Below are 27,353 nucleotides of genomic sequence, written 5' to 3' on the forward strand. Positions count from 1 at the left end.
AAAAGTTAAAATTAGTTCTTTTGGTTATTTTAATATATTTTCTTCTCTCTACAAAGTGGGTTCCACATTGAAAAAAATGACATAAAATTTCAAAAAAAACAAAAGTCTGTACAAAAAAAAGTCAAAAGTTGCTGTTAACGGACACCTCTCGGTGCCAGTTAACACAACCCTTTATTTATTTATTAGTAAGTCATACAAATAATAAGAGCCATTGCACTTTTTGACTTTTGTCTCCAAAAGAAGCCCTTTATTTTCTGCAGTAATTTTTTGATGGAAAATGTTTGACTTTAATAACCAATAAAAAGATGACATGTATCCCATCATGTATAATATACATGACTCACTTGTTTGGTTGGTTAAGTGATTCATGTACATATAATAAAAACAGATGTCATACCCTCTTTGGAGTTCTTTCTCTTTGTCTTGGTATTGGAATCATCTTTTTTGTATTTCATCAATTAGTACCCTAACCTTAAAGCCTTTTTTGGATTGATCCAATTTGTGTTATAATCATCAATTGATTTTCTAAGTTCACCCCCTCTATTTCCTTAATAATTAGACTACATGTTACGGCGTAAGTTTAGTACCACAACTATTTTAACAATTTTGTCACAATTTATTCACGTGATGATTTATGAATTGAGAAATTATGAGCTCATCAATTTTTTTCCCACCACTTAATGTTCGAAATTTTGAACACGTTTGTGAAAATGTTTGTCACAATTTACTGTTCAAAATTTTTTTTTCCTTTTTCTCAAAAAAAAAAAGAAAAGAAAATGTTTATGGTAATAGACTTATTCATATGTCATAATTTTAGGTTATCCTTGGGCTTAGGCCCAAGAGGTCCACTTGGTGTTTTGACTGTTGAACGTCAAACTACCCTGTCCTGGGTTGGACACGTTGCTGGCTTCCACAGTGACCGTTGAAATCTATTTCTCTTCTGTACTTTTAGCCATTGAGATACATACTCGTACCTTGACGTGGCAATCTATTTCAAAATTCAAAAAATTGTACCTCTTGGTCTGCGTCGCCACGTGTATCACTTTTGTTTTAGTAAACAACATTATACATCATAGGGTTTAAGTATCACTTTCTGGTAATTATTGAGTTACCCATGGTTGCACTTGCACCATGTGTCCGCAGTTTAACGTGTTCTTTTACCTTCATATATGACACAAAAACAAAAACCTAAACCTTAAACCAAACAGTCTTAGAGCATTTGCAGCAGTGGAGCTAAATAGCTATATAACTATTTTAGCTCCACTCAAACACAAAAAATCCTCCTGCAGGAGTGGAGGTAAAGCAAAAAATTTTAGCTAAAGTGCTACAGTGCTCATGTATTGATACATGAGCACTGTAGCTGAGAGCTATAAAAAAAAAAAAAAATTTATTCACCTTTGGGATTAAAATAATACACGCTGATTCTTTTATTCACGCTCCCCTCTCTCTCTCTCTCTCTCTCTCTCTCTCTCACAGTCACCCTAATTTCTTCTCAATCTGAACCTCTCAACTCTCTCAAGCTCACTCTCTCAAGCTCACCGCCGCCGACCCTTGCCGTCTTCAACGTCATCGATCCACCAGCTAAGACCCACCGCCGATCAGCTGAGACCCACGCCGATCAACCCTCTCGACCTCAGCCCACGCCATCCAAGCTCTCAACTCTCTCAAGCTCAACGCCGCCGGCCCTTGCCATCTTCAACGTCACCGTTCCACCAGCTAAGACCTACCACCAATCAGCTAAGACCCACGCCAACCCACGCCGATCAACCCTCTTGGCCTCAGACCCACGCCGTCCAAGCTCTCAACTCTCTCAAGCTCACCGCCGCCGGCCCTTGTCATCTTTAACATCACCGACCCACCAGTTGAGACGCACCGCCAATCAACCCTCTCAGTCTCAGACCCACACAGTCCCGAGCTCTCAAACTCTCTCAACGTCACCGACCCACTCTCACCTCTGTTTTACCGCCGTCCCAAGCCGCCGATCAGCTCAGACCCACTGCCGATCAGCTCAAACCCACCTCTCTGTTTCACTTCAGGTCAGTTGTCTTTGTATTTGTATTGACAAAATGTATCTGTATTGGACAAAATGTATTGGGAATTTTCTGTGTGCAGGGAACTTTAAATTTTTTTTTGGCTTTTGATTCAAACCATCCATGAATGGACAGAATGTATTTGTGTTGGAATGTATTGAGATTTTTCTGTTTGCAGGAATTTGTTGTGTGGTTTTCTTTATCAGTAGGATTAAGCTACTGTCAAATTAAGTATTTATGCATAATCATGTTCTATTGTTATAATTCTAAGTATTTTAAGTTTTGATATAAATATTAGATTGGGAATTTTCTGTGTGCAGGGAACTTTACATTTTTTTTTTGGCTTTTGATTTAGAGCATCCATGAATGGACAGAATATATTTGTATTGGAATGTAGTGGGATTTTTTTGTGTGCAGGAATTTGTGGTGTGGTTTTCTTTATCAGTGGGATTAAGCTACTGTTAAATTAAGTATTTATGCATAATCATGTTCTATTGTTATAATTCTAAGTATTTTAAGTTTTGATATAAATATTCGATTGAGAATTTTCTGCGTGCAGGGAACTTTACAATTTTTTTTTGTCTAATTTTATGGAGTCACGTAGAGATATAGAGTCATGTAGAGACCTACCATATTACATTGGTATCATGAATGGGGATATAGAAATTGACTCACAACTTTTAGGAACATCTCAAAATACTCCTATGTCAGTTTCTGATTCTCCACCTGAAATTGAGAATGCCTCTTCTACAAAAGGAAAACGAGGCGCTAACTTTAGTGTAGAGGAAGATCAACTCCTAGTGTCAGCATGGCTTAATACTAGTGTTGATCCCGTAAACAATAATGAACAAACACAAGCTACATTTCGTCAAAAAGTTTGGGAATAATTCACGCAGTACAATAAATCCGGTACCACACGTACTATTATCTCCTTGTTAAGTCGTTGGGGAATGATTAGTGAAAGGACAAATAAGTTTGTAGGGTGCATGGCTAAAGTTAACGCACATCATAAAAGTGGTATAACCGAACAAGATCAGGTATAAATTATATTGCATTAGTGTTAACATACCCATTTACCAATAGTTTGAAGATTCTAATCATGTTATATATTTTTTAATTTTTTTAGATTACCATTGCAAAGGTTTTGTTTTTGGAGATACACAAAAAACCCTTTCTTCTTGAGCATTGTTGACTCATGTTAAAGGACCAACCAAAATTTGCCAATCCTAATGGAAGATCAAGAGCATCTGTGCCTCCAACTCCAGAGTCAACATCTATTGGCGAAGGGGGCGAAGGGGATTGTGGATCCGGACTTGGTGACGATTCCAATTTTGAGAGGCCAATTGGTAAGAAGGCTGAAAAGGCCAATTGAAAGAACAAAGCCACCGAAAAAGATGTAGGGGAATATTTGACCAAGAAAATGAAATTTATTGAGGAGGTAACTCGATTGGAAGAGGAAAAAATGTTTATTGAGAGGGAAAAACTTACAATTGAGAAGGAAAGAAGTGAAGAAACTTAAGATTGAGAAGGAAAGAGTCATGATTGAGAAGAAAAAATTTGAGATGCAATATATGTTAGAGGAGGAGAGAATCATGATGAAAGATACAAGCGGCTTGACCGGAACACAAAAAGCTTTTTATGAGCAACTCCAAGAGGAAATCATGGCAAGACGAAGTTCACGTAATTAATGGGTTTGATTGTATTTTGGATGTAGCTTAGGCCTTTATGTATTTTGTAGTAGCTTATGTAAAGCCTTTAAGTATTTTGGTTGTAGGCCTTTAAGTATTTTGGTAGTAAACTTTCAAATTTATGGTATTTTGGTAGTATTTTGTAGTGGCTTAAAATTTATAAATTTATGGTATTTTAGTAGTTTGTTTGTGTTGTTTTGCTTTGATAGAAATGAGAGCAAGTTGTTGTTGTTTTGCTAAGTTGTTGTTGTTGTTGTTGATGCTTTGATAGAAATGAGTGCAAGTAAAATTTAAAGTATTTTATAGTATTTTGGTAGTAAACTTTTAAATTTATTGTTCATCTTGTTTGTGTTGTGACTTGTGCGTAAATTGGTTATATTCAATTTGTTGTGGCTTATGTCACTTGACTTTAATCTTGCATCTATAGTAATAATTGTTTTCTAATTGTCTTGAAGGTTGCATCCATGAATCGCTCTTTATTTCACAAGTTGCTTCTTGAAGACTCAGATGAGGATGAGATAATCGAAGAACTTGTTATGAAAACATCACAACCTAAACGTCGTCGCTCTATTTGACGTAATCATTTGGCAGGCCATGAGAGGCTTTTTCTTGATTATTTTGCTCCTACGCCAATATATCCACCCGCTTTACTTCGTAGGAGATTTCGGATGAAGCGTTCTCTTTTTCTTCGTATTCAATCTAAGGTAGAAGCTCATGACTCTTACTTTGTCTAAAAAAGAAATAGTGCCAACAAACTTGGTTTATCTTCATTATAAAAGATAACTGCTGCACTTAGAATGCTTGCGTATGGAGTGTCGAGAGATTTGGTAGATGAATATGTGCGGATTGGAGAAACTACTGCATTAGAAAGTTTGAAAAAAATTTGTTACTGTAGTAATTGATGTTTTCTCTGAGGAATACTTGAGAAAGCCAAACAATGAAGACATTGCTAGACTGTTAGCTCATGGCGAATGCCAAGGTTTTTCAGGTATATTAGGTTCAATTGATTGCATGCATTGGAAGTGGAAAAATTGTCCATCTGCATGGAAAGGTCAATATTGTGGTCATAACATGAGCCTACTATTATTTTGGAGGCAGTAGCATCATATGATCTTTGGATATGACATGCATTTTTTGGGTTACCTAAGTCAAATAATGATATTAATGTGTTAAAGCGATCTCATGTATTTAATGAACTTGCTGAAGGACGTGGTCCTGCAGTACGTTACTCAATCAATGGTCATGATTACACAATGGGATATTACCTTACTGATGGCATATATCCAAAGTGGGCAACATTTGTGAAAACAATCCCATCTCCACAAGGACCTAAGCGAAAATTATTTGCAGCAACCCAAGAGGCGTATAGGAATGATGTTGAGCGTGCATTTGGAGTGCTTCAAGCACGTTTTGCAATTGTCCGTGGACCTGCACACTTTTTCCATCTTGAAACACTCCAAAAGATCATGAAAGCGTGCATAATTCTCCATAACATGATTGTTGAAGATGAATGGGATGATAATGAAGTGGTAAACTTGGATTATGAACAAATTGATGGAGTGGATAATCCTCCTATGCAAGTGTTACATGAACAAAATGATGGATTTCTGTCATACATTGAGAGGTATAGACGCATTAGAGACCGAGACATTCATTTTCAACTCCAGAAGGACCTTGTTGAACATTTATGGCAATTGCAAGGCGAGTCGTAAGAACTTGTGCAAGTGTGTGAGTTTTATTGTAATTTAGTTTGAATTATGTATGTGAGTAATCTATGGACTACATTGTTCCAGCTATAATATGTGTTTTATTTTATATGTTTTCTTATAAAGTTCCTCTATTTCATAATTTAGTTTGAGTTTTATATATATAATTTGGAGTTAAAATAAAATATTATTGTTGCGCTATCATGATGATTGAGAAATTGTTTTAGTAAAAAAAAAAATGCATAAGTATAATTTGGGCGGTGGTGAAAGAGTCGGTGGCGGCGGCAGCCGCGGTGGTGGAAGAATCGTTGGTGGTGGTAGTGGTGGCGGTGGTTGCAGCGGTAGTGGCGGCGGTAGCGACTGCGGTGGCGGTGTTGGAAGAGTTGGTGGCAGTGGCAGTCGCAGTGGTGGAAGAATTGGCGATGGCGACGGCGGTGGCGGTGGCGGCAGCGTAGCGGTGGCGATAGCGATTGCGTGGCAGTAGAAGAGTCGATGGTAGCGGTTGTGGGTAGTTGTGATTGTTGTTTATTGTAATAGATATATTATTTTATTGTAATAAATATATTATTTTATTGTGATACTTATATTATTTTATTATGTTAAAAGATAAAATAGATTCACTGTTGCATCATATTTTATAAAATAAGTAAGTAAAATAAATAAAGTAACTTTTTGTAGGGTTAAAAAACTAAATTTTTACCTCCACCGTAGATGATCTTAATCTCAGTCCTGCACTCCCTCCGTGATGTCTCAAGCTATTCGCGAGCGTGTTCCAAACGACGTCGTGGCAGACATCCTGAGTGGTCTACCAGTGCAATCCTTAATCCGATTCAGCTGCGTTTCGAAATCTTTGAACTCCATTATCATCGACCCAACCTTCATTTCCACACACTTGAAGCTCAACCTAAACCAACCCAAATCATCAATATCCCCAAACACTCATCACACTGGTTATTAACTCATATCTGCTATACAAGACTTCATCTTCCAAAGAATTGTGTACGGTTTTTTGCAATAACGACGACCGCACATTGACCCAGATTTCTAGGTTTGAAATCCCCAACGTTTTTGACAAATGCAGCATAGTTGGTTTCTGTAATGGAATTTTCTGCCTAGCTAGTTCTGACCATGATCTTCATCATATATCATATCTGTGGAACCCAAGCATTGGAATGTTTAAGAAGCTTCTAGCTACTCGCTTGACCGGCGAGGATTTTAGGATTGTTGTTTTTGGACTTGCATATGATTGTCAAAACAATGATTTCAAGGTTTTGAGGCTTGTGGGTTTTTTTGGAAAAGAAGCTGAGGCTGAAATTTACAGGTTGAGGATGGGTTCCTGGACAAAGGTTCTAATATCGATGGAGTCTTTAAGAGGCTATGAACCCAACATTGGAACCATTGTTGATGTTATGCCACCCTGTGTATTTGTAATGGAGCTCTGCACTGTATGGCATTTACTCGACAAGGTCGTTTCATTTTGTCCTTCGACGTTAGTGATGAGAGGTTCCGTGAGATAATGATGCCTCCTAATTTTCGTGATGGAATCGTTGTAATGTTTGAACAGGTTGCGGTGTTCAAGGGATTGCTGGCTGTTATTGTTTTCTCTCATAATTTTCTCAATCTAGGTATTCTGGGGGGTTGCTTATGCCACATTTGGGTTATGGAGGAATATGGTGTGGCCGATTCTTGGACTAGAAAATTTCTGGTACCATTAAGGGGTTGGGTTTGGGAACCTCTTTTTTATGGTTGCACTGACAATGGTGAACTTTTGATTGAGAATGCCAGTGGGCTGGTTTCAATTGACCCCGAGACTCGAAATCAGAACATTCTTGCAATTGAAGATTCCAAATGGGTGGGGTTCTCGGCTAATTCAATGGAGAGCTTGGTTTTACTTGATGAGGGTAAGTAAGTGTGAAAATTAACTTTAGCTATTACATCATAATTTGTATGTAAGTTTATTTTGTTTGGAAACTATGTGCTTTTGATGCTGAAACTAAGGTTGTAATTGTTTCCACCCTTGAGTTCAAGAAATTTCTCAGTACGAATGGGTGAAGTTAGCTGAATTACATTTGAGGATTGATAGTTGGAAGCATTTAATTGAAGTGAATCTTATTGATTTTATTTTCTCTTTTCGGTGTTCATTTCTTATAAGCAAATTTACAGCTTGAGCAGAGAACGATAGGCTTAGGGTTGCCTTCTGCTAAGAACATGTGTCCTTGACCCTGTTCTAATTAATTTAACCTTGGAGTTAAAAAATCACCTATGCTTAGTTTTTCTTTGTTTCTTTTCTTTTCCTAGGTTTTCTCAGCAACCAAACAGCGGATGTGATTAATTAGGATTGTGAATAACAATTAGTCTTTTTTTGATGTAACAATGACATAGGACAGATTTGAAGTACCTGGCATATGCATGTGTTGGACTTTAGGATTGGGAAAGTTGAGTCATTAGTATTATAATTATTTGATAGGTAAATAAATATTATATTGCAAAAAGACTACTTTATGTACACACAAGACACATAAGTATAAAGAATTTCAGAATATTATTATGTATAGAAAAGTAACGGCTCTATGAACTTTAGAATGAACAATGAAGCCCCATGCACTAGACCAATCAAATAAAGAACTAGTGAACATAGCTAACGATGTTATGGTGAGGGAAAGGCTTTGGGATTTATGCAATGCTTATGTTTGAAAAGATATGATTTAATTGCAAAGGAAGCTAGAAAAGTGAACAAAATGGCTGCAGGAATTGCAATGTAGTAGTGCGATTTACTATTATTGATCCAAAAGGGGGAAAAAGTTGTAGGAGTTTAGTCACAGGCTGCTTAAAATAATGTATACAATTTGTACATTCTTTGAATGTACATAATTCTGTATATTTAAGTACACAATTTTATATATTCAGTATATACAAATTTTTGAGGAATGTACACACTTTTGTATATTTAGAGTACATAATTTTAATTTTTTCAAATATTGTACACAAATTTGGTACATTCAAGGTACACTGTGTCAAAGACCGTATACAAATTTTCAAATAATGAACACAATTTTGTATATTCAATATATAAAATTTTTCAATTTTATACATTCAACGTACACAATTTTTTAATTTTATATATTCAATGTATACGGTTTTTCAAAGAATGTATATAATTCTGTATATTTAATATACACAAATTTTCAAAATATGTACACAATATAGTACGTTCATGGTACACTATTTTTCAAAAAACAAATGTTCACAATTATATACATTCAATGGCACAATTTTTTTTTTATAAAGAATATGCTTTATTCTGCCATCCAACATGCACAAATTTTCAAAAAATGTACATAATTCTGTATGAACATAACTCCAACCTAATATCGTGAATATCCTTCAACTTTTATCTCATCTTCTTATTTATAAGCCACGACTCACTTCAACTTTTCCTACTTTCCATAGAATTTCTGCGACTTTCCTAGCCACTAGTATATTCTTTAAAAAATTGTGCACGTAGAATGAAGGCTTCACCATAATGTTCTCAGTGCGGCAAAGGTAAACATTTGAAAATATTCTAAATTTAGTTTTCATAGTGAAACAAATCTAGGACTTTAGTAAGTGAGCTCTGTATAAAGCACTATTTGTGTTACCAAAATAGCTTTCTCAACCAACAATTAAATTTTTTATTCTGTAATTAACATATTGCAATGAAATTATTTATCATCAAATATATATTCACGGTTGGGGAAAGTTTCTTATGAATAGAGTAACGAACAATTACAAGAATAACAAGTACTAGAGATTGTCTAGCACCTTTTGCTTCGGAGATTATCCTCCCCCTTATGCTTTTAACCTCATAGAGGCATCAAAGAATGAATACAAGCTGATGTTTAGCAGCTAGGTCAAAAAGATATGCTAATATGCAATAATAGGCTGCTGTCCGAAGGCAAGAATATTGGAATTCACTTCCTTTGCAACTTCATAAATTTCCCCGTATCATATACCAAAATATGGTTTTGAAACTAAGTAGCTTTGAGCTTCTCCAGTTTATAGTTGATCATATTTTTGGACTGCAGTACGCCACTAGGAGAAAGAAGGCGCTGGAGAGCAAGGAAAAATCGACCCTGAAAGAAAATTTGATGATGCAGATAAGTACAAATCAAAGTTTTTGCATGTAGGTGTTTGGGATGATAGTCTTACCCATTGAAATCCCACAAGTGCAAACCAGCAACCTGGTAAACCAAATCCTTTTACAAGCTGGAAACAAGACAAATAGGAGAGAATTGTTAATGCATAAAAAGAAAACCAAAGAGATTTTTATTTTTCTAAAAGGTCTCCAGTAAACCAAGAAATAGATCTCTACCAGTAGTAGAAGAGCACCCAAAGAAAAGCATCCGCTCATTGATAAGCTAATAAATGTTAGATCTCGTCCAGCCTGCACCATAAAACAGATAAATTGATGCTATATACATTATCTTATACAACTGAGTGCTCCACCGGAGTATTTTGAGTCAAAACATTTGGCATTTTAGGATAAAACCTGTGGCCTCACACCACCACTAGGGTGGAATTCCATTTTGGCTATAATGCATTAGCAGGCAAAGCAAGTTTAGAATTAAGCAGCATAAGTTCATGGAGTTGTGTTTCTTCTTCTTTTTTTTTTCTGTGGGGGTTGCTAATGTTAAAGTTTTGCTAGTTTTTGGTCCAACCACAGCATCAGACATGCAAGTAAAAAAAAAAAATCAAAAGGTAAAAATTTCAAGAAAATGTCTGAATTTAAGTTGTCAAACATACCAGCAATGTCCCCTCAAGGCTATGAGTGCAGGGCGTCACAGCTAATGAAAGAAAGAACAGAATCAACACCTTGTGCATCTGCATAGACACAAGAATCAGTCAACTTAAGACATAAGTACCACAGGCTTAAGACATTAGTAGCACAAATTTAGTTATCTGATGAAATTATTTAGTGCCAATTTAGTGTATAAAGAAGTTATCATGTCCCACTTTTTCAGTATCTAATTTGGTGCAAAGCTTAAAATGACAACCTCATAAAAAGCAATATAATCCTCTGTCAATTGTAGAACAGTTCAGAAGATCATTATGTACAAGAGAGAACGGTTGAAATTTTAATAAATATAATTATAAATAAGTTCTAAACTAGGGAACTAACCTCTTGTATGACATTAAGATCAGGTGTAAAAAGGTTGGGAAGCAACCAAGGAACAGACATTCCTATCGTTGCTATTGCTAATCCAAGTATAGCTCCAATAACCATCAGTGACTTTAGCAGCATTCGAGCCTGTATGACATTATAAACCCGTCAGAACACTTGCAACAAACAGAATTCAATATACATACAGAATTGTAACTAGAACTTTTTATTCACTAGTAATAATATATTCAAATATCCATTAGACCAAAGAAAAAAGTTAACACTACAGAACTGATATCCTGACAAAACTCTTCGATCTTCATTTAAGTGACGCAACCAAGTTTTAAGGTATGATCAGAAAAGATAAATATCACTAACCTTCTCCAAACTTTGGTTGACTCCATATAACAACTCTGGCATGAATGATTGCGCAGTTTGAGAGAGAGGCTCACCCCATACCACACACATGCCGTACATTTGGATCATGACCTAGAGTGATTTGCACATTGTAAAAACCATCAGTTCATTACAGATAGGAAGCACAAGGATGAAAGTAACTGTTTGAGTAGAACCAACCTGATGAGCTGCAACTGTATTTGTGCCCATAGCTGTAGCAAAATATGTTATGAGAGAATAGAAGGCCACCTGAACATCAGAAACACACAGATGCATAAATATATTCCCATGTGAGCAGATAAAGCAATTGAGCCGAGTAAAACATAACAAACCTTTGAGAACATTGTTACAAAGACTGGAGCAGCAATTGCAAATATCTGCAAAAATTCTTTGGGCGATGGAATGGAGATTGAAAAAGCGCTATATCCTTTTTTGTTAAGAGCGTCAATCATCATATAAGCTGCAATAAGCTGGAATATATCATATTGATTAGTGGCAAGTCTAGCAGTAAATTGTATTCTGTATATTGGGTAAATTAGGAATTTACAACTAATAAAAAGTGATTGACGCATAAAACCATATATGTTAATTGTTTAGTGTTCATTGAACATACTTGTGATGTCATTGTTGCCCATGCTGCACCGATTATACCATAGTGTAACATATTGCACAGGACTACATGACCAATGGCATTCACAGAACTAGCTACCACCAAAGCCTTCAGAGGTCCCAATGAATCTTTCATGCCAAGACTGGGAGTCAGAAGAAAAACCATCAGAATACAATATATGTAAGCAAGCATTGGATGTTGATTACATGATCTATTCAAGCATTGGGTATATCTTGTCACCAACTTGGGGGGAAGGGGGGATTTGAGAGGAGCAATTTCTTCCTTTAGGCTTTCTATGTTTCTTCTTATTACTGTTGTTAATTCTTTTGACCACAGGGGCTTCTTAGTTGTTGTGAGAATAAGATGCTAACAACTAATTTTACAGTTTATTTATTTATTTATAATTTAGCAACTAATTTTACAGTTAGAGAGAAGATATCAACTCTTCATACTATTTTCCAATATCTCTCCCTTATTTCCCTATCTTCATAATCCTGCAAACCATGATCACTCACTTGGTTGTTCAAATTATTCAATGACAACTTAATGGAAAGGAGTATTTAATTAAGTAGCTTCAACAACATATAAACATAGATGAGATCTTGTCAGGAGAACTGTGTAAAAAAACATGCAGCACCACATAGCTATTTCATATTTAACAAGATTAATATGGCAGTGCTTACAAGCTGACAAGTATGTACAATAATAAGTCAGAAATTATTACGAAACAATCACACTAATACACTGCCAACGTATAAGTACATGATGCATGGGAGAAAAATATAATATTTGCACCTTGCACTTTGAGCAACCAACCCAAAAAGAACTGCGGGCCATGCTAAGCCTCGAATCTACCAAGAAAAAAGATGACATTCAGTCACAAAAGTCCTTAAGAAGAAGTAAGCGGGGAGTGTTTTAATAATCCATAGTAATAGTCATGGAAAAATGTCAGGCAGAAAAATAAGTCAAATCGTTCAGGTATGCAAGCTAATGATCGACTTGCTCAGAACAATAAGACTTACAAGGATAGAATTTTCTCCATTTGTGCTTTTTTTTGTTTAAAAAAAAGAAAAAGAAATGGAAATTAATTTGGTGTCAAATTCTTTTAAACATTGGTGGAAAAATATAAGCAGCAACTTAGAGCCAATATGTAAATGTCAGCCTTCCATATGATGAAGATCGACAGTGGAAAGGAAGATATCAATCTGACAAGGCAAAGGAATAACTCGATTTTATGTTAAAAAAATATGGAAAAGGAAATGAACCTGGACATATTTGCTTGCTGCAGGTACAATATGCACGTTCTTTGGCCCAGCAAAAGCTGAAAAAAAGTTACAAATTCATGAATCGTTTGAGGGCCTCCACTATATAATTGCTCCATTGCCAGTTCTTACTGACTAACAGGTGGCGAAAAATTATGAACGTTATACATCTATCCAAAAGTAACTAAAAGTTGGAACAAGCATTATTACCAGTCAGTGCCCATGGACCCAGGAACTGGGTAAACAAAAGCATCAAAGTCCCACAAGTTATCCCAACAAAGAGCAAGATAGAAATTTGATGCTGAACTTCATTTTTATCCTGCATCAAAACCATCTAGTCAAAATATGCAGCACAGAACTGAAAATGGCAAAAAGGAATTGATTTCATTGTCAGTATCCTACTTGATTTGGCAACTAGAGAATAACTAAAAGAGAGTGGTAAAAAAGATTACGTGATTTGACAAAATAAAGATGCATTTAACTCCCCCACCCCAATAGAGAAAATCAACAGTAGTTAAACACAAAATTGTACTAATAAGACAATGCAATATTTATTAGGGTGTAAAAGCTCTCACTATACATATGGAAAAAATGCATTATTAATCAATGTCCATACTTATTTGGTAGTCATCTGCTGCCTGTTATTCAAGCTATAATAGGAAACTGATTATGATTTTGTAAAGAATGTTGTGCATTCATGATATATAATGCACCTCTTATTCTCTAACTTAGCATGTGTTATTGTTTTTACTAGAATATCTAGTTTTGAAGCTTTGAAAAACATAATGGAGCTATTCAAATTCCAGAAAGAAAACATCGATAGACAACCTATTTTGACTGAATAGCCTAATGCCTATGAAGGATCAGATTAGCACAGAATATATATATTATTAAATTCCTGACATGATAAGGGCAATTAAGAATCCATGTATTTCTTTTAGAAAGGTACTATTAATTTGTTAAAAACATTGCCTTTGTAGATTCCCACAATGCTTTAGATCAATTATGAACAAAAACAGTAATGCTTTTAACAGCTCAGAGAACTAACCCGTTTGGCAAGCGAAGTGGCAACCATATTTGAAGTAGCAATTGAAAGGAACATGAACAAAAGATTCATATTATCGCAAAAGACCGTTCCAGGACCTGCACATTCAAAACCACCATCAAAATTGATCTACTTCCCCCACTCAAAAACAAAAAATAAAAAATAAACATCCCCCATTTGGCCATTAAGAAAACCAATTCTCATGTTATATGCTGAATTAGTTTCCATAATATCAAAATACAAATAATTCTACGTAAATCTCAACTGGACTAGTGCGAAATCATAAACTATCAATTGTCACAAAAGCTTCAACAGTTAGAAAATGGTGAATTCAATCATTTAACCATTCATTTTAACGTTTCCCTCGCTTGTGGACACAAACTCCTTCTTAATAAGATGGGTCTAACACATGTGATTTTTAATTTTTAAAATGAGAGAGAGAGTTCGACCTCACACTACTTTGATACCATTATCACTTAGACAAAGATTAATTGAATTATTTAACCATTCATTCTAAAAATAAAAGAATAAACTGCATAAGCTAAGATAAACTACTACCACTCATCACAATTTATACCCTATAAGTTTGGTGAATTATCTTTTTAGTCCAATAAATTCAAAATTTATCATTTTAGTTCATTAACTTTGATAACTAACATGTTGTTTCAGTCCTTTGGTCCATTGCCATTTGAAAAGCGCCATTAACTCTCTTAAAATGACGCCATTTTAAATCATATTTTAATGTTATAAATATGAAATGACGTCGTTTTAAGACTAAATTAATAGTGTTGTCGAAGTTAAAGGACTAAAATGATAAAATTTAAATTTAGTAGAATAAATTGACAATTATTGTATATTGTATTAATTTTTAGAAGCTTTGAATTGAAGAAAAAGACTAGCTAAGGTACCTAAAGCAGCGAGCTCCGTTGAGCTTCCCCGACCGATCACAGCCGTTGAGATGAGACTCATCAACGGTCCACAGATCCAAAGCCCCGTGGCGGGACCAGAAAACATCACGATCTCCTTTATTTGCTTCCATAAGCTCTGGTTCGCCAAATCCTCTCTCTTCGATTCCACAACCTCCACTACTACTTCTTCTTCGGAAGAGAGTGAAACTGAAGCGACATTGTTATCATTTTCGAGCTTGTCTTCTTCGATAAGTTCATTGCTAGCGCTAGTGCAAGCTGTTAGGAACCGATTGCGAAGACTGTTCTTGTGAGAGATGCGAATACTCTGCGGCGGCGGCGGCGGTGGCCGAGTGGTGGAGCTGCGGAGGCGAGGGGTGAATTGGCTGTTGAGGAAGATTGAAGGGCGAGAGAGTCGTCGGAGATTTGGGGCTCCGATTGGAGTGTAGGAAGGACGAGCTATGGTTTTGAGCTGCATCGTTGAAGCTGAGAATTGAGGTTGAGACTTGAGTGAGAGAGAGAGAGAGAGAGAGAGTGAGAGATTGTGTACCAGAGCGGTTTATATGGCTCAGGAATAAAAATTTGAAAAAGAAGGAGCGGTACGAAAGTTTGACGCGCGGCTTGGGTTTGGCTCTGACCGCGGCTTGAGTCTAATATTTTATGATTTTTTTTTAATAACAATTATTGAGGTAGTATATATATTATAATTAATTTATAATAAGAATAATATTAATAATGAGTTTATGTGAAAGTAATTTTATATTATACTGATAGAAAATTATGCGTCCTTAACATTTCTTATAATATTGTTTCTTAGGCCTTTCGCCATTTATATTTGTTTACTTTATTAGTTTATCAGTTTGTAATTGTATAAAAAAAATTTAATCAATTTGAGTTTTTTATTCTTCCTTATTTTTTGATAATTTGGTAACTAGAGGAAGGTGGTTTTAATTGTTGGTATTTTTGTCAAACTTGATAAAACATTCGTTTACATAATTTGTTCACATAAACTTGATAAATGGTTTTATATTTCCCTCTCCATAATCTAAATAATGAAGATTTTTTAATATAAAACCATAATCTGAATGTAAATTACATTAGGAATCTTATTATTAGGAATATAAGATATTATAATAGAATAATTATTATTATTCATAAAATTGGTTGTTACATTTTAAAAGATTGTTAAAGATTATGTATAAAGAAAATTTATATTTTTGAAAATATATTAAATATAAAACTCATTACATGCACTAAAGAATAACTATTATAAGAGCATTTTCATTAAGAGTTTTAAAAATTTTATTGTTTGACACTTAAATAACTAACTTTATAGCATTTAACACATCACTTTATAATACACCTAACATCAAAATTTTTTATTTTTTTACCACTTCATTAAAATATTATTTATTTATTCTTTTTTGAGAGAGAGCAAAAAGTGAAATCTAAGGGGAGAGAGAGAAGGGGGATAAAAAAATAAGTAGCAACTTGCTATAGTAGGGTGTTAATAATAACATCTTACCATAACAAGGTGTTAAAAAATTTAAAATTTAGCACCATTAATGTAGGGGTTTTTTTATTGGTTTTGTTGTTAAAATTAGTTTTTAGCATTTATCTCACTTTTGATGAGAATGCTCTAACCATTTAAAAAATGAATAGTTGATGTTAAAAAAAAAAAGAATAATTATTCCTCAATTTAAAAAGTGGTTATTCCAATGTAACAACTAATTTCTGTAATAAAGATGTAACCAAATAAGCGAATCTATATTATACATAAATAAGCCAAACATGATACTTCTTGGTTTTTTAAAATTATTATTATTAATAAGTCTTTTTTGTAGATATAATATTATTGATAAGTTATACACACTTTATAAGTATTAAAATCATAATTTCACTTTTCACTTTAAAAAGCGAAGAGGTGAACCAGTTTGGAAATTACTTATTTTTTGAAGAGAAAAAGCTAATGAACAAACAAAATAAAATGAAAAATGAGCCGAATTGACTTCACCGGAAGGAAGCTCACAGCTTCAGCTTGCGGCTTGGCTTACTGGCCGTTTGTAGCACACTTAATCCAACTACCTTCTCCTCGCGCCATCTAACTGCCTCAGAAGTGGGGCTCCGATCCAATATCCACGTGCCCAACTGTAATTCCAAGTAGTATCATCGGAGACAGTAAGATCCACAGCAAGTCAAACGTAGGTGATAGGACATATGCTATGCTGACAAGTGACATGATAAACCCACCAAAAAATTCGTACGCTAAAACAGCCGCGGTGTCACTTTCCATTGGTTCATTGTTTTAATCTAACGTAACCTTAACTAATTTTCAAACATACTTCTCAAGTTTGCCTTTGCTATCAGCCACTTTTCCCTATTTTAACCGCCCCAAACAAAAATAAAAAAGCCACCAAAGAAAATGAGAAGACTAGTATAGTATTTATTGTCTGCAAGTCATTCGTTGCCTTTGTTGCTGACCAATTTTGAGCTACCTATGATTGATTGACTCTGAATTGTTTACAAAATTAGGATCGTTCCCAATCTACGTAGCAACTACCTTTCTTTGAAATTGTAAGATGTTCATCAAGTAAAAGGTAATAATAGGAATTTACTGAGATTAATGTGATAGAATTGCGTAAAATCTTGTGAATTGATAAGCTAATCGGACCCACGAAGCATCACTGAAATCAAATTGGACCACGAACCATAGAGAGAGAGAGAGAGAGAGAGGAACAAGCAAGAAAGGGCAATTAGAGAGGAGAAAGAGCAAGAGTGATAGAGAATGAGTTTTTTTTTTTTTTTTTTTTTTTTTTTTTTTTTTAAGTATTTGCTACAGTAGCTACTATATATAACAGTTTACTATAACACAATAAAAATTTTTAAATACAATTTTATTTTTTGAGGTTTTGAAAGTTAAAATAACTTTTTTGCAATAATACAAACTGTGGAGGGATGAGGATCCCAAAATTGGTAAACGGGTTATTTCTGAAGAGCTAAAATTCGACAATTGATCTAGGGCGGTGATCTCACGATTCGAAAAGAGATTGAGATAGCACACTTGATGAAGGTTCCAAGGACATACCTCGAACCTCAAGAGACAAGCACTAGTTATATGAGGGACACAAGGTTAAACCATTAAAAATGAAAGAAAGCAGACTTGTCACGGAATATGAGAATGATGAAGAAAAAAAGGTATAGAAGTCATCCCCTCTACTTTAAATACAAGACAACCACCCCTTTGACCACATTAATGAGGAAGTGACCATAAATAGTGGCGGCAAAGCTAAGATTTTAGTATAAAGCTTGCTGGTATGTTCTGAATGGGAAAAAAGTTCTAGGAGTGTGATCCCAACCCTCCAAGTGTAGGATCCAGATACCTTGTAGTTGGATATAAAAGCAAGAAGAAGATCCAGATGAGGAAAAAAGAAAAACGAGGGCAAAAAATAAGAAAGAGAGAGTTCATCCATTTTGTAACCCCATCCTCGAACTAGACTTGAGGACCAATACTTGTGCTTTTTCTTAATCAATTTTCAAGCTGTGAATTAATGAAATAAATACCGCTTCTCATTCAATTCTATAACATAAGTCTTCTTAGTCTTTGCATTAGATATCATAAAATAGATTTTTTTTTTTTATACAATATAGAATTTGTACTCTAACCTAATCTAAGTGTATATGTGTGTGAAGCTCCCTCTTAGAGACTTGGACCCCGGCCTTTACCCCCCACATCTCACAAGCACTTATACTTGTGGGGTGACCACGGCACTTATACTTAGACTTGACTTACCATCTGTAAAGAAATTAATTGTGATAGCAAACAGTAAATTCATCTTTTAAGACAACAAAGTTGATTTCTCGCTTTTCGCCGTTACAACAACCTTTAATGCGAATGCTCTTTTGCTTCCATTTACTTGAATGTCTATGACAAATTTTATTTTTGTTATTAATGACATAATAATTCAATCCATTTATTTTGAAATAAGATTTTAATTACTTTAAGTCGAAATTACCCTAAAAATTATATAAAGGATCTTTTTTTTTTTTTTTTTGAGAAACAACTTTGAAACTTTATTGAAATTGGCTTGCCAAATTAGCTAAATCATGTTGAACAACAGAGAGTAATGGATTGGGGGCTTCCTTCGTCCAAACTACATAGTTAGAGACATTAATAGAATATCTTGCAAGACTACGTGCTAATCTATTGTCTTCTCTTCTGTAATGAGAGTATAACAATTTTGAGTAGAAATTAGAAAAAACAATGGCATCCTGAATTAGTGGCTCCACTGAAGCTATTGTATGACCACCTGCCTTCAAGGAGTCAATTATTAACTCAGGATCGCCTTCAAGAACTGCTCCACTTATACCTATTTCTTGCCCAAACTCCAAAGCCTGAGCTGCTGCAATTGCTTCGATTTCTGTTGGTTGAAATGCTGGAGCAATGAGCTGAGCTAATGATGCGATGATGGAGCCTGTGTGGTCTAAGATAACATGGTCTCGGATAACAACTCTTATGCCGCTTCCGTCTTCATTCCTGAAAATTGCCTCATCAAGATTCATTTTGAAGCAGCTTGCATCAGGTGGCTTCCATATCACCCTTGTTCTCAGCATAGTTGGTGGCTTAGTTGGTAGTGTAGCAAAGAATTCATCTAGCCTCTCTTTCGCCTGCACTACAATCAGGTCCAATGAGCCGCACGGTTTATAGAGGCGAATTTGGTTTTGCTAGTGCCATATATCCCACTTCATCATCGCAAATAGCTCTAGGTTACCTTGGTTTTTGAGTATCCATATAGGCAGGGACGTAGCTATGCTTGGACCAAGGGGGGCAATGGCCCCCCTTGGCCCAATGAGAAAAAGCAAAATATAAAATATATGAAACTTGGTTTTGAATTTTCATACTCAATTTTTGTTCAATATTTCCATGCTTTTACAAAAAAATACAATTTCTTTATTCAAATTTTCATTAAATTTTGATTCTTTTTATAAGTTTCTGTCTGGATTCTAAATGATTTATGAAATTTATCTTAAAGTATTAGCGTAGGATAATTGCAACTTAAGTGTTCAATGAAGTTCCCTAAAAAAGTTTGGGATAAACACACACACACAGATATATATATAATTTTATAAGTTGCTTGGATAAAAAAAAAAAAAAGGTTATTCATTGGGTTAATCTAGAGTTACAATATAAAGGTTTAGGTTATAACAATTTTTTTAAGCATTTGGGTTTGAGTATATCTCGCCCCCCTCACTTAAAATCCTAGCTCCGTCCCTGCATATAGGAGCTCCTTGAAGTTTGTGGGTCTTGTATTTTGGCAAAAACTCCACTCCAATGATGACCACACTTAACTGAGCTCGCTGCATGACCATAGTGCATGTAATTTGCTTTCCTCATCGCTCAAGCACTGTTCGCACAGTAGGTTGTCCATGATGTGTTGCTGCCTCAGGTTTGCTTTTGTAGGAATGAAATCACAACAAGCTCACCACATGAAATTTTTTATCTTATTTGCAACTCAGAAATCTTAGATGCTGTGCTAGAAGTTCTGTCCTCAATCTGTGTTGCCTCTACCCCTTCCTCATCAACCTCATACTTCAAGAATTGATATACAAATTTGTAGGAGTATTGCCCACTTTGTGTCCATGGCCAAAACAATTTGTCTTCTGTTGAATGTCAGACAACGGGATTTTTTTAATGAGGGCAGCTTCTTCAGGAACAAAAAAACCATCAATAACAACTTCATTCCATGTCCGCATGTCTTCATTGATCAGTACTTCAACTGTGGTTTCATCCCACCCCTCCAAAATAGGTGATGATACACGGGAAGGGTGTTTGATTGGCAGCCATGAATGTTGCCAAATCTTCACTTTCTACCAATTGCCTATTCTCCAACAAGCTCCGCATTTAATGACATCATGACCTTGGAGTATGCTTTTCCAAGCATATGATCCATGGCTTGATTCAGTAGCCTTCATGATTGTGCAATTTGGAAAGAAATGTGGTTTGAAGACCTTGTAAAATAGTGAGCTTTTATCATGCATTAACTGCCAAGCTTGTTTGGCCAAGAGAGAGTCGTTGTGCAAGGCTAAATCACGGAAGCCCATACCATCCTCACTTTTGGCTTTTTTCATTTCACCTCATTTTAGCCAATGAATCTTCCGTTTTTCCTCTCGTTGTCCCCACCAAAACTTCCTAACCAACACCTTAATTTCATTACACAACCCTAACGGTAATTTAAAGCACCGCATTGCATACGTTGGAATGACTTGGATAATTGCCTTCATAGGCACCTTTCTTCCAGCTTGGGAAATGATTTTTCCTTCCCACCTTTGCAACTTCCTCCATACTCTCTCTTTAAGATAATTAAAACTTGTTTTTGTTTCCCTTTTCCGTCAAAGATGGTAACCCCAAGTATTTTTCATAGTGGTGGATTTCACGAACCCCCAAAATCCCTTTGATGATTTGTTTGTTTGATTTAGTAACTGATTTACTAAAGAATAAAGCCGTCTTCTCCCTATTTATTTTTTGGCCTAAAACTTCTTCATAAAATGATAGACGGTCCATCACCTTACTACATTTTGTGCAATTGGCCCTACAAAAAAGAAGGTTATCTATCATCTGCAAAAAAACAAATGGGTTAGTTTGGGATCTCTTTTGCACAGTCTGAATCCATGGATGTCACCATTGCTTGCTTCCTTTTTAATTAGGCTATGAAGGCCCTCAGTGCATAGTTAAAAGAGAAAAGGAGAGAGAGGATCTCTTGTCTAAGGCCCCTTGAGGGGTGGATCAAACCCTTTGGTTCCCTGTTCACTAGTATTGAGTAGGTGATTGTTTTCACACACACCATAATAAGTCCAATCCACAGTTCGTAAAACCCCATTTTTCTCATCAAATTTTCTAAAAACACCCATTCAACCTTATCATAGGCTTTTCTCATGTCAAGCTTCAAAGCCATAAAACCAATTGAACTAGAATTATAATTTTTCATGTAATGTAGTGTTTAAAAGGTAATAAGGATATTATCCGAAATGAGGCGGCCTTTGGCAAAAGTCAATTGGTGCTCAGTAATGACAGAATTGAGGAATTTTTTTAGCCTATTAGCAAGGACTTTTGCAAAAAATTTGTAAAGTACATTGCATAAACTAACAAGGCGATATTCTAACATTAAACTTGGGTTTTTCTTTTTTGGGATAAGAGTAATGAAGGTATGATTCAGTAGGTGTGGGAGTGTACCTGAATTCAACCAAGATAGCACTGAGTGTGTAACATCACCCTCAATCATAGGCCAGAAATGCTAAAAGAACAAAGGGGGCATTCCATCTGGTCCGGGAGCCTTTAGTGGTGCCATTTGTTTCAAGGTTTGTGCTACTTCCCATTCCTCAAATTTGCACATCAATTCTTGGTTCATGTCATCTGAGATCACTTGAGTAATTTGGTCTAGAACTTCTTGGTGTAGGATCGGATTTGAGATAGTGAAAAGTTCACTATAAAATTTGATGAGAACATTTGCTATATCATTCGGCTCCTCCTTCCAAACTCCCTGGTTGTCATTTATTCCCATAATCACATTTTTTTGATACTGGTGGGAGACCTGACTATGAAAAAACTTTGTGTTTCCATCTCCATTTTTCAGCCAAAGAATACGAGAGCGTTGATTCCACATCCTAGTTTCTCAGTCTAGCAAATTATTGATCTCACTTTTCAATTCTTTGATGTAGATATTGCTGCTTGTCCTCAATGCCATGGCTTCCTCTTCAACTAGCATGTCCCTCTTTTTTTCTTTTTCTTTTTTCTTTTTAATTCTCTTCTTACATTACCAAAGACATTATAATTCCATCATGATAAATCTTTGCCACACTTGTCTATCTTTCTAAGGATTTCCCTATCTGAGTCCAACACATGATCTCCAAGTTACTTCAATCACCTCTCCACCTCGACTATTTGACAACCACATCTCCTCAAACCAGAAAGGTTTTTTATAGGATGAAATTTCAATACCTGTTGGGTTGATAGGCAAAGGGCAATGATCAAATGAAAAACAAGGTAGATGATGAACTCGAGTGCTAGGGTATCTCATGAACCACGGGTTGGTAGCTAGTCCACGGTCGAGTCTCTCTTTAATCGAGTGTCCATCGGTATAATGTTTGCTCCATGTGAATTTTTGGTCAATGAAGCCCAAATCCATAAAACTGCATTCATCAAGAACATCATTGAAGGCTTGCATTTGACTGTGTGCACGGATTGCTCCTTCCACTTTCTCTTCTTGCCTTCTGATTTTGTTAAAATCCCCAGCACACATCCAAGGAATGTATGGCTTACCATTTAGGTTTCAAAGCTTGGTCCCCGCCTCATGCCTTCTAATTATAGTTGGTTCACCATAAAAACCTGTGAAGCGCCATTCCTGAGGGGTATTCTTCTCAACAAGTACATCAATGAAATACTTTGACGAGTCTTCCCTTGTGATTCGAATATCTTCCTTCTACAACAAAATCAAACCACCGCCTCTATTGCCAGTAGGAACTGACCATTTATTCTTGAAATCAAAATTATGTAACACTTGATCTAGCCTAGTATCATCTGTCCAAGTCTCAGCTAAAAACACAACAGGAGGATCTTTTGCTCAGATGTAATTTCTGAGCTCCCTCACTATACGTAAGTTCTCAAGTCCATGACAGTTCCAAACTAAGAGACTCATTGTGATGGGTGGGACTGAGCATCAGCCTCCGCCAAAGCAATAGAATTAATCTCAACAGAAACCACACGTTTTTTGCTTGGTAAACCATTGGGATAGGAGAGCTCCTAATAAACTCTTTTGGTTAATAGCATCGAATCTACTGTGCTTGCAATTCTATTAGTACTTGTTACACCTGCATTGTTCAGATGTTTCCATGTTTCTTGTTGTTGTGAAAATTGTGTTTTCTGTTTTCCAGTTGTGACTGCACGTAGGGTTGCATGAGTTTTGGACACTTGGCCTTGGCAAACCCTAGCCGTTTCCTTATCATCCTCATTAATTGTGTGGTCTGATTGCACATTCATTGAAATTTCAGCATTCAACGGGTCATTGATTGTGGTTGACATGGCTTTTAATTTTGATAGACCCTCATCAATTTCAACGAGCTTAGAAAGCAAAGAATCATTGTGAAATGGTTCTTTTGGAGTAATAATAGGAATGGATACCTTTTGAGGAGGATTTAAATTCAGAATTATTGTTGGTAGGGTGTCAGACTGTGCCTTATTAAGTGGCAATTCAAAATTCTTTAAGTCACGATCCTCTTCCTCAAGTTGATTCACCAACGGCTCTGCGTTATCAAGTTGCTACGCAAAAACTCGAGAAGAATTATTTGGGCCAACTGTAACCAATCCCAATAATTGATCCATTAAATGCTCCACTTGATTTTGTTCCACGTCAGGCGATGCCATTGGAGGTGGAGGAACCATCATGGAAACTACCTGAACTTGCCTTAGAGGAATCAGAGCCCTGTGAGTGGAAGTGCTTGCTTTCATTTTCTTAGAGAAACCTGGAATAGAGACTACATGTTTTTGTGCTCAACTAGCTAGTGCTGCACGTAGCCAAGGACTAAATTGCTATTCTTCAACTTTAAGGGAGCCTTCATTGTCAAACCAAACTTCACAGTCCCTATCATCATGGTTGAGACAGTAGCACCAGTAGCAAATATTGGGTAGGCGCTCATATTTAAACGAGACCCATTGTTCTTTGCCTTGTCCTATGGACACCATTCTTCCTCGACTTAGTGGATGGGTGACATCCAAGCTGACTCTTACCCTCATAAAACTTCCTCCATCAACCTCCGTATTAGGTTTCCGAATGATCGTGCCAACAGTACTACAAATCCCTTTTGCCACCTTTTGATTCATGAATCTCACTGGAATGTCATGTACCTGCATCCAAAAGGATGTATGATTGAAAGTCAAGTCCTCAATTGGTGTATCCTTGTCATAGCGTTGCAACACCATAAGGTGTTTGTCAAAGCTCCAAGGTTCATTTGAAAGAATGGAGTCCACTTTTAGCTTATTATTGAACGTGAAGAGGACTATGTGGTTGCCCATATTTTTAACTTTAAAACCATTTTTTGATCTCCATAATGGCTTAAATGTTGAAGCAATAGCTTCCATATTCAGAGCCCATATTGTGTGGAATTTGCCAACAATGATGAATTTTGGCGTTGCCATCTCCTCCTTAAGATTGAAGGTTGGCCCTTCTTTGTCTGAAATCGTCAAACCATTACGATGGTTTGTAAGTTCGTCCATGACTACACTGTTTCCCAAACCCCTGAAAGAAAAACCCACAAACCTTAAGGATAAACTAGTTATCCTAAGGGACAAAGACACCTACAAGTAGAGATAGAATATTCTACAGCCTAGGAGAAGTTCAAAGAAAAACTTTCACTAACGACAAAGAAACCATTTGTCGTTATCAACGTAGAAAAGGAAGAAACTTACCAAAAGAATGGATGACTGAGTTAGAAGGGTGGGCTTTGCTCTCTTTTATTTTATTTTTTTCCCAACATTATTATAAAGGATCTTAATTATGTGCAAATCATGGAAATAACCACAAAAAAATAGCAATTATTTTTATGAATTCCTAGGCTCCTTTTTGTAGACTTAAGCTCTCCCTTCTCGGCACAACCCAAAAGAAAGGAGAAAATTTTATGGGCTTTTACCTTCCTAGTCCTAGACTCCTAGGTAGTCCATAACACCATATAAGTCCATATACATGGTTTGAAAGCAATAACAGGGGATCATTGGATTAAGGCCCATCACTTCTTGATGCTTTTTTCATGCATGGAGCCCGAAAGGCACTAGGCACAGGCACGTGATTCAGCAGGCTACCCTAGCAAGGTAGTCGGCATAAATCTTCGCATGTGAGACAATGTGAATATATCTTGGAATTTTTTAGCAAACAATAAGTTTCTTCACATGTGATTTGATATCTTGGAATTTCTTATTGAATGGACCTGTCCCAATGAGATGGGCACAGATTCTACAAAATTAAGGCGTTTACTATATCACAAAAGTTGTCGCTATTGTTGAGTTGTGGATCTTGAGGAATCAATATGTACATACATACAATTCACATGGCCTAAAGTGGTGAACTTTATTTATTTATTTATTTTCCATCGAAGGGATTTATTTATTATATATGTTATTAAGTAGAAGGACAAAAGAAAACAAAAATAAAAGTTCAATAGATTAAGTTACACGTGAAGTAGTAGCCCTAGTCCATATCATCTCCCTATATCCCCACACACACAAAAATCATCCAATAAAGAAATCTATGGTTAAAATCATGTCAACACAAAAAAAGAAGATTAATTGCTGGTTTGAGTTAATGATAAAGAGCAATCAGTATGAAACGAACGTTATAGGTTGAATTCTATTGTAAAAAGAAGAAGAAAATGATGATAAGTAGAGGTGTTCACCAAACCACTCAAATTATACGACAGTACCCACACCAACCAAAATCGCTAGCAAAATGAAATAACTGCACTGCACCTCAAGTGGCAATGAATCACACCGCATTGCACTGTACTGTGCGGTGCAGTGTGCAATTTTATGATAAGAAAACCACATAAAACTGCATATTATTATTATTATTATTATTATTATTATTATTATTATTATTATCTTGTTTTGTATATATCTGTGGTACTTTTAGTTTACTTTCAATCTGTCATGAATTTTTTTTGGTCTTGTATATATATTTGTGTTACTTTTCTTGTTACATAAGTTTAAAAAAAAAAAACTTACTGTCAATATTATCGTAGTGTGTGTGTGTGTATATATATATATATAAGTAAAATTTAGAGAAAGTTCAATTAGAATTTGAAATTAGAATACAATTTTGCGCCATGTGTCTAAATTTATGTGAGAACCACACCATAATTATCCACTTAAGTTTTTGTCATGTATTCACTTAAGTTTTTTAATCTTTGTGCCAAGTCAGTTAATAAGTGCAAAAGACTAAAAATCTAATATTAATGAACTATTGAATATTTTTTTTTTTTTTAAATCAATCACATATACTCAATAAAAATCACCACACATTTTATCTTATCAAAAATTAGAAGAAAAAAAATGATTATAAGTAGTATTAAATTTATTTAAGAATTTTAATATGTGACTAAGTTCGTGTACTTTTAAAAAAAAAATATGACTAATTATTTATATTTTATAATAAAAATTGTGTTTAATTTTAAATATATCCGTTCGTATGCATGTAATGATATTTTTTTAATAATTTGACTAATTATTTATATTTTTATAATAAAATTGTATTTAATTTTAAATACATTCATGTATTTGCATGGGTTACATGCTATTTATTAATAGTAAACTAGTAATTAGTAATGTCATCTTGAAAATATATTAATATACTAGTTCAAAATTAACCAAACCACAGTATCACACCTTGTACACTGTACCAAACTGCACGTGTTATTGTAAAATTGAAGTGCGGTGTAGTAATGGTTTGACCAAATCACACCACAAAATGCAGTGTTAAAAATAATCAAAAAAATGCATCGCACCAGCAAACACCCTTAAATTGATGAGACA

General features: G+C 35.4%; 3 protein-coding genes and 1 pseudogene across 3 annotated transcripts; 2 read left to right on the forward strand and 2 right to left on the reverse strand.

The window, feature by feature from the left end:
• The first annotated feature begins 4,682 nt into the window (after positions 1–4,682).
• On the forward strand, positions 4,683–5,430 carry LOC142644420 (uncharacterized). The gene is made up of 2 exons (XM_075819040.1): positions 4,683–4,706; positions 4,867–5,430. The coding sequence occupies exons 1-2, from the start codon at positions 4,683–4,685 to the stop codon at positions 5,428–5,430; spliced, it is 588 nt and encodes a 195-aa protein (XP_075675155.1).
• A 715-nt stretch (positions 5,431–6,145) lies between these two features.
• On the forward strand, positions 6,146–7,508 carry LOC142643861 (F-box/kelch-repeat protein At3g06240-like; annotated as a pseudogene).
• Positions 7,509–9,071: 1,563 nt separating this feature from the next.
• On the reverse strand, positions 9,072–15,312 carry LOC142643745 (protein DETOXIFICATION 46, chloroplastic-like). Its single transcript, XM_075818459.1, has 14 exons — positions 14,786–15,312; positions 13,881–13,975; positions 13,043–13,151; positions 12,836–12,891; positions 12,366–12,421; positions 11,574–11,712; positions 11,293–11,430; positions 11,141–11,209; positions 10,943–11,053; positions 10,583–10,711; positions 10,207–10,284; positions 9,776–9,847; positions 9,613–9,669; positions 9,072–9,536 (listed from the first exon to the last, which is right to left on the reverse strand). The coding sequence occupies exons 1-14, from the start codon at positions 15,258–15,260 to the stop codon at positions 9,435–9,437; spliced, it is 1,686 nt and encodes a 561-aa protein (XP_075674574.1). The 5' UTR covers positions 15,261–15,312; the 3' UTR covers positions 9,072–9,434.
• Positions 15,313–24,362: 9,050 nt separating this feature from the next.
• On the reverse strand, positions 24,363–25,046 carry LOC142644421 (uncharacterized protein At4g02000-like). The gene has a single exon (XM_075819041.1). The coding sequence runs from the start codon at positions 25,044–25,046 to the stop codon at positions 24,363–24,365; it is 684 nt and encodes a 227-aa protein (XP_075675156.1).
• Between the last annotated feature and the right edge of the window lie 2,307 nt (positions 25,047–27,353).

Source organism: Castanea sativa, chromosome 7 (assembly GCF_040712315.1).
Source record: "Castanea sativa cultivar Marrone di Chiusa Pesio chromosome 7, ASM4071231v1".
Classification (NCBI taxonomy): Eukaryota; Viridiplantae; Streptophyta; class Magnoliopsida; order Fagales; family Fagaceae; genus Castanea; species Castanea sativa.

Excerpts from the sequence above, each read along its gene's own strand:
- LOC142644421 (XM_075819041.1), bottom strand. The coding sequence starts at position 25,046 with ATGGACGAACTTACAAACCATCGTAATGGTTTGACGATTTCAGACAAA.
- LOC142643745 (XM_075818459.1), bottom strand. The coding sequence starts at position 15,260 with ATGCAGCTCAAAACCATAGCTCGTCCTTCCTACACTCCAATCGGAGCC. Across the intron at positions 12,422-12,835 it reads CAGCAAGCAAATATGTCCAG|ATTCGAGGCTTAGCATGGCC; the intron begins GTTCATTTCCTT and ends TTTTCTTGGTAG. Across the intron at positions 11,210-11,292 it reads TTGTAACAATGTTCTCAAAG|GTGGCCTTCTATTCTCTCAT; the intron begins GTTTGTTATGTT and ends TCTGATGTTCAG.
- LOC142644420 (XM_075819040.1), top strand. The coding sequence starts at position 4,683 with ATGGCGAATGCCAAGGTTTTTCAG. Across the intron at positions 4,707-4,866 it reads CGAATGCCAAGGTTTTTCAG|TCAAATAATGATATTAATGT; the intron begins GTATATTAGGTT and ends GGGTTACCTAAG.